General features: G+C 49.2%; 1 protein-coding gene across 2 annotated transcripts; it reads right to left on the bottom strand.

Annotated features, from left to right (window-relative positions):
• Positions 1–4696: 4696 nt before the first annotated feature.
• BBS1 (Bardet-Biedl syndrome 1) lies at positions 4697–21172 on the bottom strand. Of its 2 annotated transcripts, XM_035723008.1 has the most exons (19): positions 21090–21172; positions 20674–20750; positions 20540–20574; positions 17865–18137; positions 17704–17750; positions 17523–17561; positions 17331–17403; positions 15184–15315; positions 14571–14677; positions 12930–13050; positions 12607–12765; positions 11206–11275; positions 10612–10770; positions 7995–8128; positions 7705–7854; positions 6899–7033; positions 6168–6254; positions 4974–5945; positions 4697–4714 (listed from the first exon to the last, which is right to left on the bottom strand). In XM_035723008.1, the coding sequence occupies exons 1-18, from the start codon at positions 21134–21136 to the stop codon at positions 5859–5861; spliced, it is 1932 nt and encodes a 643-aa protein (XP_035578901.1). In that variant the 5' UTR covers positions 21137–21172; the 3' UTR covers positions 4697–4714; positions 4974–5858. The 2 variants fall into 2 exon arrangements, with proteins under 2 accessions (XP_035578901.1, XP_035578902.1); XM_035723009.1 differs by lacking the exon at positions 7705–7854.
• Positions 21173–21534: the final 362 nt, after the last annotated feature.

Raw genomic sequence — 21534 nt, 5'->3', positions numbered from 1 at the left:
AGACACAGTGAGAGAGGGAACACAGCAGGGGGAGTGGGAGAGGGAGAAGCAGGCTGAGCAGGGAGCCTGATGCCGGGCTCGATCCCAAGACCCTGGGATCATGACCTGAGCTAAAGGCAGACGCTTAACAACTGAGCCACCCAGGCGGTGCCCCTACAATGTCTTATTTTCTTGCAGTTTGTGGGTTTTGACTGTGAGTTCCTTTTTCTTGGCATTTTATCAAGGGGATTGTTTTTGAGATTGGGTCAACAGTAAATTCCTCCAGAGAAGATATATGTTTCTCAGTCATCTGATGACAACCAAATCCTGCACCACTTTAAATTTCAGCTATGGGTCTTTTGGACCACCCAGGTATTGTCAATTTAGGTGTAAACTTATTCAGGCTGGCTGTGGTTAAAAAAATCTCAGGAGAGGTTTTTCTCCTACTTCTACCTTGCAATTGGCTTAGAGATAGACAATTGCCCTGCTGGTTCTGATGAGATTTCCCAGAACCAGCTTTTGGTTTTGTTGATTTTCTCTGCTAATTTCTGGTTTTCAATTTTAATTGATTTCTGCTCTAATTCTTTTTTTTTTTTCCTGCTTACTTTGTACTTATTTTGTCCTTACTTCCCAAGGTGGAAACTTAAATTATTGATTTTAGGTCTTTCTTCTTTTCTAAAACATGCATTCAATGCTATACATTTCCCTTAAAGCACTGCTTTTGCTGTGTCCCACAAATTTGGTAAGTTATTTTCGTTTTCATTTAGTTCAAAGGATTTTCAAATTTTTCTTGAGATTTCATCTGTGACTCACATGTTATTTAGAAGTGTGTTGTTGGGATGCGTGGGTGGCTCAGTCGATTAAGCGGCTGCCTTCAGCTTAGGTCATGATCACAGGGTCCTGAGATCGAGTCCCACATCGGGCTCCTTGCTCAGTGGGAGCCTGCTTCTCCCTCTCCCTCTGCCTGCCTCTCCCCGTTTGTGTTCTGTCTTGCTCTCTGACAAATAAATAAATAAAATCTTTAGAAGTGTGTTGTTTCGGGTGCCTGGGTGGCTCAGATGGTTAAGCGTCTGCCTTCGGCATGGTTCATGATCCCAGGGTCCTGGGATCGGATCCCACATGGCACTCCTAGCTCAGCGGGGAATCTGCTTCTCCCTCTCTCCCTGCCTCTCCCCCTGCTTGTGTTCTCTCGGTCTCTCTCAAATGAATAAATAAAATCTTTTTTCTTTTTTTTTTAAAGATTTTATTTATTTGACAGAGACACAGCGAGAGAGGGAACACAAGCAGGGGGAGTGGGAGAGGGAGAAGCAGGCTTCCCGCTGAGCAAGGAGCCCCACGCGGGACTTGATCCCTCCCAGGACCTTGGGATCATGACCTGAGCCGAAGGCAGACGCTTAACGACTGAGCCACCCAGGCGCCCCATGGAATAAATAAAATCTTAAAAAAAAATAGAAGTGTGTTGTTTTGTTTCCAAGTATTTGGGGATTTTTCCAGCTATCCTTCTGTTAGTGACTTCTAGTTTAATTCCATTTTGACCTGAGAGCAATGTATTATTTCGATTATTTTAAATTCATTAAGGCATATTTTAAGGACCAGAATGTGGTCTGTTTTGGTGACCGTTACATGTGAGCTTGAGAAAAATGTGTTTTCTGTTGTTGAAGCAAGTCTATAGAGGTCAGTTGTTGAGTGATGGTTTGCTGGGCTCAACTATGTCTTTGAAAAGATACTACAGTTAAAGATTGAACGAGAACAAAAAGAGTTGAGAATTAAAATAATGGAATTTAAAAAACAGTTCCAGGGGCACCTGGGTGGCTCAGTCGTTAAGTGTCTGCCTTCGGCTCAGGTCATGATCCTAGGGTCCTGAGATCAAGTCCTGCATCCGGCTCCCTGCTCCGCGGGAAGCCTGCTTCTCCCTCTCCCACTCCCCCTGCTTGTGTTCCTTCTCCCGTTGTCTCTGTCAAATAAATAAATAAAATCTTTAAGAAAAATAAAAACAGTTCCAGAGAAGAGGTGAAAGACAAAAATCCCTCAGAAAATAAAAAGACAATATGAGAAGAGAGAAGAAAAACATGATCAATCCTGTTCTCTCTGGAATTAACCATTTATCAGGTGCTGGGTTCAATGAGAATTCCAGAGAGAACAGAGAAAATGGGAAGAAATCACTCAAGAAAACAAAATTTTGTGGGAGTGAAGGATATACATCTCCACCCAACAGCACAACGAATAATGGCACACAGTCAGGCACGTCCTGACATTTCAGAACCTCAGAGAAAGAGAAGGTCAGGAGCAAAAATAGCATGGAACTTCTCAACAGCATTACCAAAAATGTGAACACAAGGGAATACTGCCTTAAAAATGATTTTCTTGTGTGAAAATTATTTTCAACTTCAAATTTTACGACATGCTATCACACGTGTATGAATGGAATAAAGATTTTTTTAGACCATGTTTTAAAAATTTTAACTCTAGTGACTTTTTAGAGAAGGTACTTGTGCGTATGCTTCACCAAATGAGGGGTAAAAGAACTATGAATGGTGAAGACGTGGGGCCCAGGAATCAGAGGATCTAATCAGGAGAAATGCTCTGCAGCAGTTCCAGGGAGCAAACAGTCCTCAGTGAGTCAGGGGATGAAGGAAAGTGTCCGGATAAAAAGAGGAACTGTAAGACTGGATGGGGGAGGAATTAACAATTGGTATGTACAGAAAACTAAGCAAATGAAACAAAAAAATGTGGCAATTTTTAACTCCACAAAAAATTTAAAAGTAATTTAATTATATCCCAATTTTGACTCTGCAGTGGGTAACTTTCACATAGTAATAAAAATAGCAATTTAAACAGTGAGTATTGGTTTACCTAAAAATGGGGGAGAGAAGGGAGAAAGGTCCTGTCAACAGGAGAGCTCAAACCTCATCTGTTACAACAGAAAGCCAACAGGTGGTGTCTAGAATGAGAAATCAAGCAAGAGTAGTATAAACAAATGTATTTTTTTCCTTAGCTAGAGAACACGAGCAGGGGGCAGAGTAGGAGTAGAGGGAGAGAGAGAATCTTTTTTTTTTTTTCAAGATTTTATTTATTTGAGTGAGCGAAAGAGAGCACAAGCGGGGGGAGGAGCAGAGGGAGAGGGAGAAGCAGACTCCCTGCTGAGCAGGGAGCCCGATGCGGGGCTCGATCCCAGGACTCTGGAATCATGACCCAAGCTGAAGGCAGACGCTTAACTGACTGAGCCACCCAGGCGCCCAGGAGAGAAAGAATCCTAAGCAGACTCCTCAATTAGCGTGGAGCCTGACACAGGGCTCGATATCCTGACCCTGAGATCATGGCCTGAGCCAAAAATCAAGAGCTGGATGCTTAATGAACTGTGCCACCCAGGTGTCCTGAAGCATATTTTTTAAAATAAATAGCTAATGGGGAACCTGTCTGGCTCGGTCAGTGGAGCATGTGACTCTTGATCCTGGGGTTGTGAATTTAAGCCCCAGACTGGACTCAGAAATTACTGAAAAAAATAACAGCTAAGAGAACTGAAAATGATTGTAGCAAGAGAGCAGTGGTGGGGAATGGGGAGAGGCTGTTTTCTTGTTATAAACTAACTCCATAGTACTAAGTAGGTACATGGAAAAGATACCAACTCCCCTCATCTCTAATGTCCACAATCTCTTGGAGCTCCAACTAGTGAGGGCACTGGGTACCATGCACTGTCCCTGGTTTCATATTGCTTTATGTATACTTGTCCACATCGACGCAGTTCACATCGGTATGTAGTATTACGTCATACAAGTTCTCACTGGGCACTGCAAGTCTCTCCACTTTCATCATCATGAATAGCTACGAACAGAGTCCAGATCATACTTTTTGTTCCAAGTCCACACAGTCATCACTTGATTGGGGTAGAAGAGATTCTACGGCCATGTGGCCCAGCCCCAGGGACAAGGGGCTCATTACCTTGTAGGGCAGGCCTTTCCACCTCTGATAAGCTCTCTCAGGAAGTTCTTCAGGTTAAGTTGCAATCTCTCTGACTGACAGTGACACTCCCTTTATTATTCTTTCCATTTCCAGGTTGAACCTCCTGCTTGTTCCAACTGTGCCTCACTTGGCTTGATCTAGAGACCCTTCACCATTCTGATCCAATTGATCTATGTCTTCGAGTGGCCAGACTGTGCACAGAGGAGGGGGGTGGGCGCTTTCTTTGGTCCAGACCCCATGCTTTTCTCTCTCTCTCTTTTTAAGTAGGTTCCACACCCAGCTCGGAGCCCAACGCGGGCTTGATCTCCCCACCCCGAGATCAAGACCTGAGCTGAGATCAAGGGTAGGACGCTCAACCAACTGAGCCACCCCCTCCCCCAAGGCTTCTCTTAACCTGGCCCCAGAATGCACTCCTTGGAAGAGTTAGGGAGTGGGCTGTGAGCTGTGTCACTCCAATCTCTCACTGGTGTCCTGGACACAGAGGCTATTGCCTGGCCACGGCAGTTAGGTTGGGGCCCTTGGTATCAAGGGCAAAAGCTCTGCAGTTACTCCTGTCAAATATCCCCTTTCTGGAGTCGTCTCCTCATTTCCTCTAGAGGGGCTGCCCAGCTCATAGGATGCTAGAGCTGAATCTGGCCAAACTGCCTCATTTTACATGTGGGGAAACTAACCCAGAAGGATTTGGTTACTTCCTACAAGCCTGAGATACCTACCACATGCTAGGCTGCACCTGGTCAGAGGAAGATACAGGTCCTCAAGGAGCTGTTCCGGGCTTCTGCTTGCTGTGCAGGGTTCCTGGCTCACAAGTGGCTCAGAGTGGCCCTGGTAGCACGAGCCTAACAGAGGCTGAGAGTGGGCCAGGCAGACCGGCCAGGGCTGCAGGAGGCACTGAAGGCCAGGACTGTGGGTCTCTGGTCCCTGTGGTCTAAACATGTACCTTCCCTCAGGGTTAAGCCTCACTCAACGCCTCTGGTCCATGCCTTTCCAGCTCATTCTCTCACACTATGGCCCTGCCCGGTGAACGTCCCACTTACGTGCTTCCTGTGCCACTTCCCCAGGATTCCAGAAACACCTCTCCTGTGCACCCTAGCCCCACCTCTGCTCTAACTGAGCCTTCCTCTCCGGGGACGCCCTTTCTGGGCATAAAATCCAAGTGAGGGGCAGAAGCTGTGTGGTCTTCAGAAGTCGGGGGGGGGGGGCGGGGGTCACGAGCTCCCTGCACGGGCACTCTATGCCTTCCTGCACCAGTTCCTCTCCTGGCAACCTTCATGGAGCATCACAGGCCTGAGACCTTGGTGGAGCCCAAATTTCAGGAAAGCCCCCTGTGGGGAGGCAGCTATTCCCTGGGCCCCCTGAATAGCAAGAGGGGGTCCCTTGTTTAGCTCACAAGGAGAGATCAGAGCATGTGTTTTGCCTGTAAGCTGAGCTAGCATCAGCCAAGCCTCTGGAACCCCAGGCAGCAACAGGGGGCTCAGTCTTGCCCAAGAAAAGCCTCTGATTGCCCCAGGTCAGGCCATAGCCAATTCTGGCCCGGGCCTGCAGCCACACACGAGTAAAGTAACAAAGGAAAGCAGCAAAGGAGAAGGCTGGGCCTATGCCCCTCATCACATATTAACCACTTCAGAGAGCTTCCTTCGGACCTGGTGTGATTTCTGGAGAAAAGTGGGGAGGATGCAGAGAAGTCCCCTGTGATTTCCTGAGGGGGAAGGAGCTGAACCTCACTGACCTGCTTCTATAGGTCACCCAGCAGTCAGGGTGGTGAGAAAGGAGACACTTAGAGGAGAGGAGAAGGAAACTGTAGCCCCAACACACTGCTGCTCGGGGAATGGGCCTGGGGCCACTGGCTCTGCCCAGCTCACTGCAAAGGGCTGGATCTTCCTGGTCCTGATTCCGCAGGGGCTTCAACACCAGTCCGGGGGTCAGGCAGCTGCCAGCCCCTCGCTCACAGGCATGTTGATATGGGCGCTCAGCAGGGGTGCGCTCTGGCCTTCACGAAGCACGAGCACCTATGGAGGAGGTACCCACGGCAGTAAGGGCAGGCCCCCTGTCCTCCCTGCTCCCTGCAAACACAAGCCTGGCCTGGTCTGCACTGGGCCCAGTCACAGGCAACCAGGGCTCTGTCAAAGGGGACAGGGCTGCAGATACCCACTCTGAGCCAGCGGCCACCCGGGGACCTCGTCCACCTCACTCTCACTGTCCACCCCATGTAGTGCCAATGGGCCACCTACCTTGATAATGTCTGAGATGCCCTTGTCACTGAGACTCTCCACAAAGGTCTCCAGGGGGTAGATGAGTCCTGGCACCAGCAAGGGGACCTGAGTTTGGGGACAAAGAGGTAAGGAAATCAGCCCTCATGCCTGGACAGTGTTTAGCAGGTTCCAGGGCACTCTCATGCCTGCTACAGAAGCTGAATAATCCAGGGGGCAGGCGGGCAGGGCTGACAGGCCCATTCACGGGGCGTGCAGCTCAGTGAGAGGAGTGGACGCTCCAGGACCAAATGTATGTCCAGGATTAAACCCAGACGTCTTGACTCCCAACCAAGTCCCAGAGTCTTTCTCAGTTTCTGGTCCTCCCAACTTAGGGTCAAATCTGGACCCTGGTGGGAAAGCAGGCCCTTCACTGTGGAAAATTCTCCTCGGGGCAGAAAGAAGCTCCCATTCCTACTGCAGGTATGGCTGTGAGGCAGGATGGGCTCTGGGATCCCTGAGAGAGGCACAGGTGGGAGCCTGACTCTGGCTGTTCTCCTAGAACCTTCTGTGTGGCTCCCCAAGACCTTTCTCAGGCAGCGAGGCAAGGCTTGGGCATTCTCCCCAGAGATCTCTGCCATGCGCCAGCCTGGTCTGGGGCTGTAGCCACCTGCCAGTTCCCTCACTACCGATCTGTTCTGGCTCTGTGGGCACCTCCTCAGGCCCCGGCCTGGTCTTTCTCACGCCATGTCTCAGTGAGGTGGGCCCAGTACCTTGAAGAAGGCCCGGGGCAGGGCATAGAGCACCTCGTTGTACAGGAAGCAGACCAGGAGCCCCAGGATGGGTCGGGCTGCTGAGGTGTTCTGCAGGTGAAGTGTGAGCTTAAAGGTGGGGCCCAGGCCCTGAACCTGTGGAGAAGGTGGGGTGGGTGGAGAAAGCCCTTAGGACCAGCAGCCCTGGGCACTGAATCTGATGTGCCCTGGTCCTGCCCTCCAGCTTTCTCAGCAATGTCCTTGTGTCACCTTCTTCCCCACCTGCTCTAATGCTTTGTCCTGCCCCTCACCAAGGGGCCCCTCGGAAGCCCAGAAGGCTGGCTCCTGCTTGTACGGGGATCAGCAAAGGCCCAGAGAGGGGAAGGGGCTTGATGCAGGCCACTCAGCAAGTCGGTCAGAGGCAGAGCTGGCCTGGGGATGCATGCCCCAACTGCCACCTGTGGCCTCACCACTGTCCCTGCCCCTGCCTTCCCAGGCTCTCTCCACTGCCCACTCTTGTCCTGTGGTGGCCACAGTGACTTCATTTTCCTCTCTCTTAGCCTTGGTTGCTCTGCAGCCTCTTCCTTTCTCCATCCACTTCCTTCAGGGAAAGAGAAATCGGAAACCCAGTGGGTCAGACAGCACACCTCGGGGACCCACTGAGCACTGGCCAGAGCCCAGACGACCTCGTGGTCACTTGTGTGTGAGTGCAGGGGCTCCTCCTCCCGTGCCTGGGCCAGTCCCGGGACTTCCCTTCCCTGTACCAGGCGGTCCTAGCACCTCAGGCTGCCCGCGGTTACTGGAATGAACGACTTTCTTCCTCATACCATAGCTGTGAGAGCCCCTCCAGTCCTGGGAAGAAACGTCCCAAGGCGACTCCTTGCGTGCCCTGCCCGAGATCTGGGGGCTTGTCTGAGGCACGGCACGGGCCAAAGGAGCTGGAGAGTATGGCCCACTCTGCGGCTTGGTTTCTGGGCCTAGGGGAGGTGAGAAGCAGGCACAAGGCCTAGTGGGCTCAGAATTGGCTCTGGGACTGAGGGGTTCCTACTCACCCTTGACCTCTGGCCCTCTGGCCCTGAGGTGGCCTGATTCCCCCCACACCAGGGTGTTCACTCACCACAGCGTGCAGCTTGAGGGGCTCCCGGGCCATCACAGACACAGGGTTCAGGCTGGACTCGAGGGCCCGCACGTAGGCACGGGCGGCCTGGAGGCGCAACAGGTAGAGGTCGGTCTGGAAGGTCCGGTGCATGGCTGAGGAGAGGGACACAAAGGGCTGGTGCGGGGGGGTCAGGAGGGTAGGGGGGCAGAGGTGGGGGAGGAGGGTCTCCTGCGTGGGCGGCTGCTCACACACGCAAGAGGCAGGCCGGGTTTGTGGGGACGGGGAATGTGGGAAAAGGGAGGAATGAGGTGCAACAGGCTGGCTCTCCAGTGACACGGGCTGCTGTGGGCCACAGGCTGCTCCCTCCTTCCTGATTTCCTACCACCGCGCTACCCACACGCACGAGCCCAGTCTCCCGGACGGCTCCTGCGACTCTGCCTGAAGGGCTGGCACCCCCTTGAGTCTTGTCCCCCATCCTCCGCCTCTGCCCTGCCCCAGCGTGAGCACCCCAATGAGGAACCACCTCAAGCTCCCGAAGGCGGGGACTCGTCACTGCTGAGTCTGCAGTGCCCCACTCGGGCCCAACCCACGTCCACATCGCAACACAGACGCGCTGCATCTCCGGCAGCTTGGTGCCTGGGCCCGCCTCCCGCTTCTAACTGCCCAGTGGTCACCTCCATCCGGACATCCCACCGACACCTCACACTCAGCACTGTGGAAACCCACCTCATCGCCTTACCTCCGTCCCCACGCCCCAGCCACCAAGTTAGCCAGGTTCTGCCCTCACAGCTAGTTATCTGCCAAGGCCTGAGGCTTCTTCCCCAAAGCCGTCTCCAGAGCCTGCGCCCCCTCCATTCCCGCCGGGACACTTCCAGACTTCGCACGCTCGTTTCCCAGCCTGTTCCCGCTCCTTTCCTTGTGTGAGGGGCCTTCTGCCACTCAGAGGTTTTATGTCTTTATGGTACCCCACCCATTAATCTTTCCTTTTTCCTCTGGTACTTTTACAACTTATTTTGAATTTACCCAGAATGAATGTTTGTGCTTGGTGTGAAGTAGAATTCTGTTTTTCTAGAAGTAAGTTGTCCTAATCATGCTTTTTGGACAGTCTCTCCGCTCCCTGCTAATCTAAAATGACACCTTTAACACATACGGACCTCCCACATGGAGGAGGGTCTGTTTTTGGACTTTCTAGACGTGCCCTGGATCGGCGGCGGTTCCTGCAGTCCTACCACACCTGCCAATTCCTACAGCTTCATAGGTCATTCTGCTGACCAGCCCTCGTTCTTAAATCCCCCCCAAATTTCTTAGATTTACTTAGAATCAACTGGTCAAGTCCTCAAAGTAAACCCTACTGGGATTTTCCCTGTAACATCACTATGTTCCTAGATTAATTATAGAAGCTATTAATTAATTAATCAACAGCTTTAAGGCATTAGGTCTTCCTACACTGAGACTTGGGAAGTCTCATCATTAAAATATTCAGGTGGTCTTTTATGTCCTAGAGAGTTCTGTAACTTTCTTTCTTAGACTGCCATTTTTTTTGGTTAAATTTATTTCTACGGGTTTTGTTGCTATTGTGAATGGAAACTTTGCATTATATTTTCTGACTGGTTACAGTTGGTATATACCAAGTTATTGATTTTTTGGTATATTTCACATTCGGTCACCTTAGAGAAGTTCCTAATTATTTCTCAAATGTTTCAATTGCTTCTCTTGGATTCTCTAGGCTACAAGAGCCTGCTAGCTCTTTTATCCTCATAGTTATCCCTGAAAAGTATAAGCAAGGTCCCTTTATGAGACAGAGCTGGTTGAGTACTGTATTTTTCTGTTCGACATCTTTCCCAGCCCCCACCACCTAGAATCAACCAGTATCCTAGCTTTGCATTCCAGGCCCTTCCAGAGCCAGCTCTGACCTGCCTTGCCAGTCTGTGCTTTGGCCATCCAGCCTTCCTGCACGGCACCTGTCACTACATGGCAGATGTTGCTTGAATCCAGGTAGGGTCCTGGGCCTCTACTCACACCTCGGCCTGGATCTCCTTTCCCCACCCCTTTTTGGCTGGTGGACTTGTAATCATTTCAGGGCGAAGTCCAATGTCACCTCTCTCTGAAGCCTCTCCCAGGCTCCCAGGCCAACTTCCTCACTCCTGTGAGCCTCACCAGAGACCTCTTTGCAGAGACCTCTTCTACACCCATCATGCAACGTGAAATTAGCGAGGGAGACTGAGCTCCTCAAGTCGGGCCTGGCCTATTTCAAGGCACCTGGCAGAACGCCTGGCATAATCCCAGGTATTGAGTGAATGGAAGAATGAGTGCAAGAGCGGAAAAAAACGAGTAGGAAAAGGCAGAGCCCTGGTCCAATTCTATTTCTCTCACGAGAATTTCTGCATCGAGAAGCAACTGTTCTATCCTCTGCATTCATAGGGTGCTCGCCTTCACCCACAGCATCTTCTACCTTGAGGCAGGTATTGTAGGCAGAGTACACCTCCTCGGCTGTCTCTGGACTTCCAGAGGCAGGAGACCTGCCTGGCTGCCCAGGTCTCCCAGTGCTTAGGGCACGAACCAGGGAGGGTTCACCCGTTTCTTGCTGCTTCAGAGCCACAGAGAAGGAAGAGGAAGGACCTGGTCTGAGTCTCACCGGTGCCAGCCTCCCGCTCTCGCAGTGTCTGATCCACATAAAGCCGGGTCTTTCGGGGCACACTGAGTTTCATCGCCTGGGCTGGTGGGGGGCCCACCACACCTCCTGCTTCCACAAACACTGCTGTACGCTTCAGGATCTTGATGATCAGGCCACCGCCTAGGAAAGTGGGCAGACAGAAATAGATCTGTCCTTCCTAGTTCTACCCAATATTCCCAGTCTGTCCTCCCCAAACCGTCTGCCTCAGATAGAGCCATCTCTGTCCACGTCTGTCTTCTTCCCGAGATTCTGGGTTTCTAGAAGGAATAAAGTGTGTTTTAACAATGTCCTACCATTTGTTCAGCAGTTACTTATTGACTGTGATGTTCCTGGCATTGTGGCAGGCTCTGAGACTGGGGGGAACTGGAGACACTGGCCCGTGGGTAGCGCAATCACACCGATGATGAGCCAACCTCAGACAGGCCATGTGTCTGCAGGCCTTGCTTTCCAAACCCAGGCCTGCCTATGCTTCACAGCCACCTCTTGCTTCCCAGGATCTGGCCCATCACCTTGGTGCCTAACTCAAAAACCCCTGCCAGGTCTGAGTCTGCTCACCCCGAGTAGTGATGATGAGGGTGTTATCCTCCCGCCCGTAGCGGCCAAAGCAAAGGCTGGTCACCGCATCCTAGGATAGAGACACCAGAGTTTAGGGGGGGAAATACCTTGGAGAGGAGAGCAAGACTGGAGTGGGGTGATAAGGTTGAGAGACCCCAGATATGATATGATGAAGAGATGTGAGGTAAGGCCTGAGGCAATGCTGCCTCCAAAATATTCCCTGTATTTCTCATCTGCCTTCTGACCTCACTGCTACGGCCACAGTTCCAGAATAAATGTCACCGGGCTTCTGGGGTCCGCTTTCTAATAGGCCCTCAGCCTAATGTTTCTTCCCAGTCTGTCTTTCGCATTTCTGCCTTTCAAAAATACAAACATGATCATGTCTACTTTCCGCCAAAGAACTTCCAATGGCTTTTGTCCTCCTTGTTAGAACAGTTCAAGGCTTTCCACGTCTGACTGCAACCTGCCTTTTCTGTTCTGCTCTACCATTTCCCCAAACCCCACCTCACCTGTCTCCCAACAGCCTGCGGTCTAAAACCAGCGGCTTTCAAACTTGATACTGTGACATAGGACACTTTATACATACATACACACAAGTTCACATGTGATATACTCTGAGCTTTCTTTTTTCTTTTGCTGGTTGTGACCCATTAAATTAATTTAATGACTCAGAACTTAGTGTTCGAAAAACTAGTCCAAACTCATCGAGCCACCTGGATTCCTTAATCAAGAATACTCATGCCCCTCAGCCTTTGTTCATGCTGTTTCCAGTCTGGAATGTTCTTCCTCCATGTATCCACTTGGCAAACTGTTTCGAGGCCCAGTAGAATTGTCACTTGCTCTCGGAAATGACTCATGAGTTCCACCCCCTTCTATCCTTCACCACCTCCCCAGTCACCAGGCCCTCTCTGTGCTTTGTCAGTATTCTGCTCTGCTTTAAGTCTTGGTTGTATTTGAATTAGCTGTGTCTCTGTCTGGCTGTCACCTTAGATTATAAATTCCCTGAAAGCAGGATTTAGACATTGTTTTTATCCCTCACACAACAGTGACTTGTGCTTACGAGATGCTCAACAAATGTTTCTGAAATACATCAAGGGGCGCCTGGGTGGCTCAGCTGGTTAAGCATCTGCCTTCAGGTCAGGTCATGATCTCGAGATCCTGGGATCGAGCCCCACATCGGGCTCCCTTGCTTAGCAGAGAGTCTGCTTCTCCCTCTCCCTCTGCCTGCACCCCCTCTGCCCCCCACCTCCGTTCATGCTCGTGCTCTCTCTCAAATAAATAAATAAAATCTTAAAAAAAATACATCAGAAGTCAAGGTTATCAGGTGGAGTGGGATCAGAAGAGGCAGCTAAGAAGCCCCAGAGGTGGGAATGGGGGGGCGAAGAAGAGTGAGCAGCTCACCGGGGTGCGGATGACATTGAGCAGGGCCTTATCATGGTAAATGCGGACTTCTCCATTGGCCAGCCCAGCCATGACGGCCTGCAGGCCCCGCGAGCGCTGCTCCAGGAGGTTCATGGTCAAGATGGCTGCTGGCATCTGCACTGTCCACAGCTTCTTACCCTGGGAGGGAAGAGCTTTTTACCTTGGGAGGGTTGAGGGCACAGCGTGGAAAGGGTGGCTGGAGTTTTCAGGGAAAGGGACACCAGAAGGAATCCCTTGCTAAAGGGGAACCAGGGAGACATACGTGGAGGGGGTGGGGGATGATGCTTGCCCGGAAGCCGCACCTTGTGGGTGAAGCCATGCAGGCTCTCTTGGGTGCTGCCCACCACCAGGACCTTGTGTACCCGGACAAGCCCCACAGGCTGGGCACTCAGCTCGATGCAGTACTTGGGGTGCTTGGAGTCTCTGTGGAATAAAGACATACTCTCCAAGCCCCAGAGAAACCTTCTCTCCTTCCCTGGCTGACCCTCCTCTTTCTAATCCCCACAAATTATCCCAGAAGGAACCTTGGACCAAAAGTAGATGACCATAGTATTATTTCCACCTTTACCACTTAGCCCCTGTGTGACCTTGGATAACATGAAGTGTGCTTTCTTTCCCGGTCTCCCTGCTGCCTTTACTGCAGTGATTTGTGTGAGAACCTGGCATTGAACAGTTTACAGTGAGTGTACCTTAGGCTAGATGAGGTGCTAGCGGACTTAGGCAGTTTAGCAACTCATCAGAAATGCACGAGAAGTCCGCTCTGTGTAAATGCACTGTTTTCAGTTTCCTGGCTTCTGAATCTTAGATTCTCTCATCCAGAAAGAAGGGGTAATTCCAGCCTACCAATCACAGGCTATGGCTCCCCTTTCTTCACAACCAAGTCTGATGATCATATCCCATCTGATGACCCATCTGAGAGCCTCCCTCTGGTCTCTGGGCCTCCTTCCGATCTACTCTCCACCCAGCAGAGCAATCTCTTAAAAATATAAAAGGCTCACATCATTCTTCTGATTAAAACCCCATAATAGTTTTCAAATTCTAAATCCTTACCATGTCCTAACAGGCCATGCATGAGCCAGATCTCGTCTCCACACACCTCTTTCCGCCCTCCTCCTTGCCCATCAAGCTTGAGGAGCACACATCATTATCTTTCCCATCTTGAATTTGCTCAAGTTTTCTCTGCCTACAACACTTCTTCCCCACTTTTATTTTTTATTATTTATTTATTTGACAGAGAGAGACACAGCGAGAGAAGGAACACAAGCAGGGGGAGTGGGAGAGGGAGAAGCAGGCCCCCTGCAGAGCAAGGAGCCCAGTGCAGGGCTCAATCCCAGGACCCTGGGGTCATGACCTGAGCCGAAGGCAGACGCTTAACAACTGAGCCACCCAGGTGCCCCTTCTTCCCCACTTTTAGAACAACTGGCTCCTTCTTAACCTTCCACATCATCTCCACAGACAGGTGTTCACTGATCACCCTGGCCCCGTTATTTCTACCCATGGAGCTTGTATTTTTTCCAAAGCACACAGGGACTATGTTTATGTCATTTAACAATACATCAATACACTCCTGATACCTTACATAATGCTTAATACATAGTGGGTGCTCAAAGATATTTCTTGAATTAGAAGATGAATGTTGTAAGGAGTATCAACCTAATGCGTAAAGAAGTGTTACATACCTATAAAGCCATACAGCAACAAGAGGCTATTTTTACTTCTTCCCATCTCTGACTGCACTGCTCACGTGTAATAGCCACTCTGCCCAGTCTCTCACTTTGCCAGTCCCATCACGTAAGCCTCCAGATGGCCCCCTAGGCACGTGAGCTCAGCCTTCTCTATGAAGTTCCCAGCTCTTTCCACTCCCAAATACCAGCTCCAAAGCCCCTAACATCACCCGGGTTCTGAGATGTTCCTCCTGGCCCCAGAGGCCACGATGCGGCTACCTTCTCAGGATATAGACGTTCCCGTTGCGGCAGGCAGCGGCAAGCCGGAACTCTACATCGAACTGGCCAGAAACCTCCAGGAAGACGGGCACACTGGGTAGGCTCATCTGCAAAGGAGAGGCTCAAATATCCCAGGTTTTCTGGCACCCTTGTCCTTCCTTACCTTCAAGTAACTCCTCTGAGTTGGTTCCTTGTCCAAATTCCCAATCTCCTGCCTCACTGTGGGTCGTAGTTCAAATTTGTTCAATTTTTCTGGAGGGAAACTCAGCAACATGTAGCAAAAGCCCACAGTGATGGGCTACTAGTATGTAAAAAGAGCAGGTTACATGATCCTCTACCACTAAGTCATTTTTGTAGAAAAAAAGTGTATTTATAAGTTATATATCTGTGTCTCAATATGAAAATTCTGGAAAGACACACCAGAACTTTAATAGTAGATATTGTGGGTGGTGGTATTTTCTTGGACATATATTTTTTTCTTTATGCTTATCTACATTTTATAAGTTTCCTACAACATGTATTACCAAGAACCACGGGCAGGAGATGTGGGGGAACAGATGGAGGGAATGCAGCCTGGGCCTCAGCTGTGCCGAGGGCCAGGCCCCACACTGACCTTGGCCAAAATGGTGAAGGCCTCCGGGTCCAGCACCAGGAGCTCCTTGTTCTCAGTGCCCAGCACCAGGCAGGACACAGCATCCTCGTCAGCCAGGTTCTTCTTTAACGTGGTCATGGTTGTGATGACTGTCTGCAGAAGGACTTCAAGAGTCACCCAGGAGATCCCCGCACACCGTCCCCACAGGCATCCCCAGGAGACCAAAGGAGGGAAGAAAGAGGGCAAAGGAGGAGGAAGAGTACCAGAGATGTGACAGAAGTTTTATGTACAAAAGTGTTCATTGCAACAAACCTAACTTTCTAAAAAAGAGGCTTAAGTCAATTACAAATTTCCATTTTATCAAAAGCCATGTAAAAATCACATTTTAAAAGAAGCTTTAACTGGGGCGCCTGGGTGGCTCAGTCGTTAAGCGTCTGCCTTCGGCTCGGGTCGTGATCCCAGGGTCCTGGGATCGAGCCCCGCGTCGGGCTCCCTGCTCAGCAGGAAGCCTGCTTCTCCCTCTCCCACTCCCCTGCTTGTGTTCCCTCTCTCGCTGTGTCTCTCTCTGTCAAATAAATAAATAATCTTAAAAAATAAAGAAGTTTCAGCTTCTAACGTTTTGCAGAACACTTCTAATGTATTAAGAAAAAATAGGTAAAATGTTAGAATAATCCTAGTTCAAAAATATATCTGAATAAAAAAACATGCTGGAAGGCATAAATAAATACTCATAAATACAAAAGCTGGTTATCTCTGGACAATGAAATCACAGGTGATGTTTAATTTCTTCATTGTGCTTTTCTAGAATTTCTACAGTGGGCACATGTTCCTTTTGTGACTGTGACTGGAGAAAAAAACAGAAGAGAAGAGGATGATCCCTTTTTTAGGAATTTCTCCTACGAAAATAATTTAGCAGGACCAAAATATTTCTTTGGATAAAACTGCTCATTGTGTGATTATCTTTAAGATTAAAAAAGAGGAATCATTCTCAACGCTTAGAGGAAAGAGGTTACAGAAACACGGATAGTAATGGTGTCCAATTATATAATCATGACATATGTATCTTGGAAAGATTTCCTCCCTCCCCCAAACTGCATCTTTTAAGCAATAATTAATTCACTTCATGATTTTGTAAGTACTCAAAGATGTTGATAACTGTGGATCTGAGCTGCTGATCAGCAGAAGAGAATAGCACTGGTCGAAGGCAGCCAAAAACTGAGGCGTGCATTGGCCCATGCATTTGGTTCAAGTGGCTTCTACAGGAAGTGGAGGGTTCCCATGAGGCTTCCTAAAATGCAAAGAGCAGCCCTGGGACTAGACTGAGGGTCAGCCCCCAGGTCAGTAACCACCAGAGTTTAATGAATAGGTTCATCAATAAAACCATTAAAATTATAACTAAGAAAAATATGAAGTGAATATAAAAGGGATACATTTCTTATCCAGTACACAAGAATAGTTACATAAACTATGAATGAAATAATTAATAATCAGTGAAATAATTAGGGGGCCATTAAGAATGGAGCTCTTTTTTTTTTTTTTCCACTTTACAGGCACTTTTATTCCCAAGCCCAGTCTTTCTCTCCTCATTCCACAACAACTCTAACAATAAACTGAGAATCATTATGAATTCCTGATGGAAGTACCTCCACATTTTAATGCCTTATGGTCACGTGGTGGGGAGCCCAGCGAAAAAGAACATTCAGATTAATGACAGGGAAGAAACCTGAGGGAAAGAATGGAGTTCTTAAAGACTGTTTAAATGCTCAAGATATAACGTTTTGTACTCAAGGGAAGCAAATTATAAAGCATATTTATCAAGAAAATGTACCAAAATGGTATGAACGAGTACCTCTGGGTGGTAAGATTATAGTCATTTATACTTCTCCTTTATACTTCCCTTTATTCTCTAATGAAAATATGTTACCTTTACTCTTAAGACAATAGAAGTTATATAAAATTGTATATATATCAATTCAAAGCTGCACTGTCAACTGGAAATGTAGAAGGCTCTGCAGCTTTGTGACCAAAATGTGTGGCACGGGCTGGAAAGGAAACTGCAAAGTGAAACTAGTCACGTTTGGTTGTAGAATCTACCACCGATGTTACATTGTCTATTTCAAAAATTGTCCATATTTTTAACAGGGAGATAAAGAGAGAAGGGACGTTACCTGCCGCTTGATGGACCTGGACTTGTGCTGGCTCACAAATGCCTCCATTTCACTCAGCTCCAGCTGTAAAAACCTGCACACACAGACAACTGGCATCTGCATGGCCTGGGCTACTTCCCTCCACAGGCCGCTCCTTAGCCACTCCCGTCCCCCTGGAGCTTCGGGAGCCCTGGCCCTCCACAGGGCCCTTACCTGAGTGACTGCACAGACAAAGGCACCTCTGCCTTCTCCCTGAAAGGAGAGGGGCAATCACGGCAGATTTAGTCGAGGAACAGGACCCTGGGGGTCAGACGGAGAGCACTGGGATGAAGGAGAGGGGCTGGGGGACTGCAGGAGGCGTGGGAAGCATACGAAGGGATCAGTGGGTTCTCACCGGATGCCTTCCAGCATCTCCTTCAGGGTCAAGGGGTCAATCCGGTCCTATGACAGCAAGGAAAAAAGGTAAGCCTGCGAGCTCCACAGTCAGGCAGGGAATGAGGATGACTCGGTGGCCGCCATTTTTGCCTTCTTATTCCCATCCCCGACATCACTTACCTCCTTGGCCTGGTTCCAGAGATCTTGTTCCAGGGGGTTTGGAGGCAACTGGGGCAGGCTGAACTTGAAGTAGGGCCTAAGATTCTTATACACGTACACACAAGGGCCTGAAGCGAGTGCGAGAGCTGGTGTCCGGGGCTCGTGCTGCTCCATGAGGAAGGTGGCGGCGGCAGCTGGCAGTGCAGGTAAGGGACTTTCGGTCAGCACTGTGGGTCCTTTGAGCACCTTCAGGCGGGGATGCTGCCCACTGGGGCCAAGGTCCCCCACAACCAGCTGTGGAAAGAGGCTGGCTTATTCCAGGCTCAAGGTCTAAAGACCCCTCCACTGACTCCTTTTCACTAGTGCACATTCATTCACTGCCACACTGGTGCACCAAGCGGGGGGCAAGAAGACTTTGTAATAAGGCTTGCAAGATGTGTGACCTTGGGAAAGTTGATTAAACTTGCTGACCCTCAGTCTTCCACCCACAAAATGGGAATATCTACCTCATGACACTTGTAGTGAAAATCAAATGAGGTAATGAATTACGGAATCTGGTGAGTGCTAGTGAGGAGTATGTGGCAGATGATGTTTTCAGTATTCATTCAGTAAACATTTCTTCAGAGTCTGCTCCATGCCAGGCACTATTCTGTACAGTGGAGAGTGGCTGAAGTCAGTGGGGTGCCGGAAACTCCTATCTGGGCCTCTGAGGCCTGGCTTCCAAATGGGAACAGAGCTAAAGAAGCACACACACGCATGCAGATTGGGATGTGATCTGTGGACAGAGAGGAGAATCAAGCTCCTCGGTCTCTCTTTTCCACCCTCTAATCCATCCTCCAAGCCACTGTGGCTGCCATGCAAGCCCATTCTCTCGAGTGAGGCTTTCAAGGCCTCTCTGATCTGGTCTCCAGCTTTTTTTCCATCACCTTCCCATCCATGGTATGCTCCAGCCAGAATGGGGGCTGCCACAGAATGTCTGGATTCTGAGAATGCACGGTGTACCAGGAGCCACACCAGGAACTACAGGCATCCTTTCAACAATTTATGAGATAGGTACTATTATTAGCCCCATTTCACAGACGGTTTAAGCTGTGGCTCAGAGATGTTAGGTAAAAGTCATTCAAGTAAGTTGGGGAGCTGGGACTGGAATCTAGGTTTGTCTGAATCCAAGCCAGTAGTCTTTACTACTATTTTATATTGGTTTTCACTTTCTGACTCCAAATTACTCTTTCCAAATATGCTACAAACTTCTAAGCCTCTGTGCCTCCACTTGTGCTGTTCCCTCTGACTGGAATGCCTTCTCCCTCCTTCCCTCCGTACCTTCTTGATACATTTCATTCATCCTTCAATACCCAGTGCACGTATTACTGCCTCCTGGTATGTCCAGATAGATCTCACCGTTCTCTCCCTGCGGCTCCCATACTTTTCATATATTCGATTTTAGCATCCACTCTTTTACTCCACAAATATTTACTGAGTACCTAATTTGTGCCAGGCACTGGGCTAGATGCTGGGAATCAACAAACTAGTCATTAAAAAAGTTATTACACAAAAGCATCTTATATTTCATGCTAGTTATTGAGGCTGTGATCTCTATACCTTTCACTGCCAAGCACACACTAGGTATTCAGTCAATATCATGGATAAACTAAGGCCAGTGTCTGTATCTCCTCCCGACTGTGTACTGATTCATTTCTTAGTTTTGTGTCTGTACAATGCCTGACACACAGTAGGGTTCGCTGTACGCTTGCCAAATTGCAGAATGCTTTATGGACAGGAATTTGGAGGCAAAAGTCCACTGAATTTCATTGTACTCACCACGAAGGGTACGATTCCAGAGCTATCTTCTAATGGCCCAAATAGCATGCCCACTGTGGGTTCACTGCCCACGGCTGAGCAACAGTGGAACAGACACATGACTGGGAATGTGACGGGCCCAGGTCTGCCCCTTTTTACAAATTCACTAAGCTTACTCATCTTCTCTGAATCTATTTTCCCATTAACACATTGGGAATAAATAATATCTATGTATGTGAAAATGCTCAAAGAGAGTCTAGCCCAGAAATGGATACTAAATATAGGTTTAATTCCCTTTCTGTAAGCCCAAAATATTTCTTGATCTTTTAAAAACCTGTACCTTTAATTTTTAAATTAATTAATTTACATTTTATTTATCTTTATGTTTTAAACTTAAAATTCAACCTTTTTATTATGGAAAGTTTCAGTCATATACAAAAGCAGAGAGATTCATATAATGAACCTCCAAATACCTGCCATCCAACAACGAAGATTAGCTTCATGGCTAATCTTAAATCTTAAAATCTATGCCCTTTTAATAAACATAAAACTTTCACTTCCCTCTCTTCTACTTTCTCTCCAGATTCCAGTCCCCCCCCCCTCCCCGCACCAAGGGATGTGTCCTTCCAGCAAAGAATTACAAGTTAACAAAATTAAGAGGCTTTGTCTCAGTAGAATTCCCAGCAGCATTTGTTCTGCTTTCCTTTCTGCAGTCTGTATTACGGAATCGACAGGTTCTCTTCACCATCCACATAAAAATAAAATTTAACACTAAATGTACTTTTTCAGGGTACACATGGGTTCCAGATGATGCTGAACTCCTTTGGAGCCATCAGGAAAGCTCACTTCTGATGCTTCCTCGCGCCCCAATTCTCTTTCTGCCGGAGTGATATGCTTACCTTGTACTCCCCATCCCCATGCAAATCTGCCAGCGCTGGAAAACACAAGAGGGCCATAAGCCAGGGTTTCCCAATCCTTGAGACTTCGCTACAGAACCGTCATTTGACTCCATCTCCTGGTCCCAGAGACTTACCCAGGCAGGAGGAAAAGGTGTGGATGTTGGCCATGGGGTCGTAGTGTGCGTCCAGCCATTTCGAACTGGCCTCATTGCTGGCAGAGAAGGGAAGAGTTGGCGGCTGAGTCCCAAGGGAGGGGAAGAAAACTTTGCGGGAGCTAGTCTCTGAGAGTGAGGTGCGTAGGGGGCTCTGAAATGGGGGTACAGACGTCTGGGGCCAAGTCCAGGCTCCACCATAAGCTCACTGAGTGTCCTAGAGTCACTCACACACGCACATTCATTCACTCCTTGGGCCTCAGTTTCCCTGTTTGAACCCTCAGATCCCTTCAAGGACTGCCAGCGCTTTCTGAGAAGCGCAGGAGCCCAGATCCCGGGGCCCAAGCCTCCCTCTTTACATTTGTAGGAAAGGAGGCCTCGAGGACCCCGGCCTTCACCTCTCAGCTCTGCCGCTGTCGGAATCCGACGAAGACGCAGCAGCCATCTTTGCAGGCGTCGCCTTGGCAACCGGCTCCGGCCAGCTGCTGCGCAACGCCGAAAAGAGCCCGGGCTCTGGGAAGCGGGCTGGGAAGAGCGCGTACAAAGGTTCCGGGCGCTCGGCCTTCCGGCCCAGGGCCAATAGGCCACGATGCGGGATATGCTGGCCTTAGTTGGGTTTCTGCCTGCGGGGGCGCAATCCCTCATCCCAGCTCGTAGGATTTATCTTTGCTCCTTCCCAGCCGGAACTTCTGGGCCCTGCACCTCTGGATTATTGGCAGGACCCTCTGGCCTGGAGAGCAGCCTTTCTAGTGTTTCTGAGGAGCAAAACTAATACTACACCCTCTTCCTCCTCATGGTTAACCCGGTTGAAAAGGGGCCATGTCCTTTCTTCCCACCTTATTC

The sequence above is a fragment of the Zalophus californianus genome, chromosome 11 (genome assembly GCF_009762305.2).
Source record: "Zalophus californianus isolate mZalCal1 chromosome 11, mZalCal1.pri.v2, whole genome shotgun sequence".
Taxonomy (NCBI): Eukaryota; Metazoa; Chordata; class Mammalia; order Carnivora; family Otariidae; genus Zalophus; species Zalophus californianus.
The sequence above is the reverse complement of the archived record's forward strand: the minus strand, read 5'-3'. Positions and strand labels throughout refer to the sequence as shown.

Bases quoted from the DNA above. Each gene is read 5' to 3' on its own strand.
- BBS1 (XM_035723008.1), bottom strand. From the start codon at position 21,136: ATGGCTGCTGCGTCTTCGTCGGATTCCGACAGCGGCAGAGCTGAGAG. The intron at 11,276-12,606 runs GTGAGCTGCTCA...TCTCTATCCTAG, and splicing joins TCAATGTCATCCGCACCCCG to GATGCGGTGACCAGCCTTTG. The intron at 8,129-10,611 runs GTGAGACTCAGA...CCCTCTCCTCAG, and splicing joins AGAGCGGGAGGCTGGCACCG to CCATGCACCGGACCTTCCAG.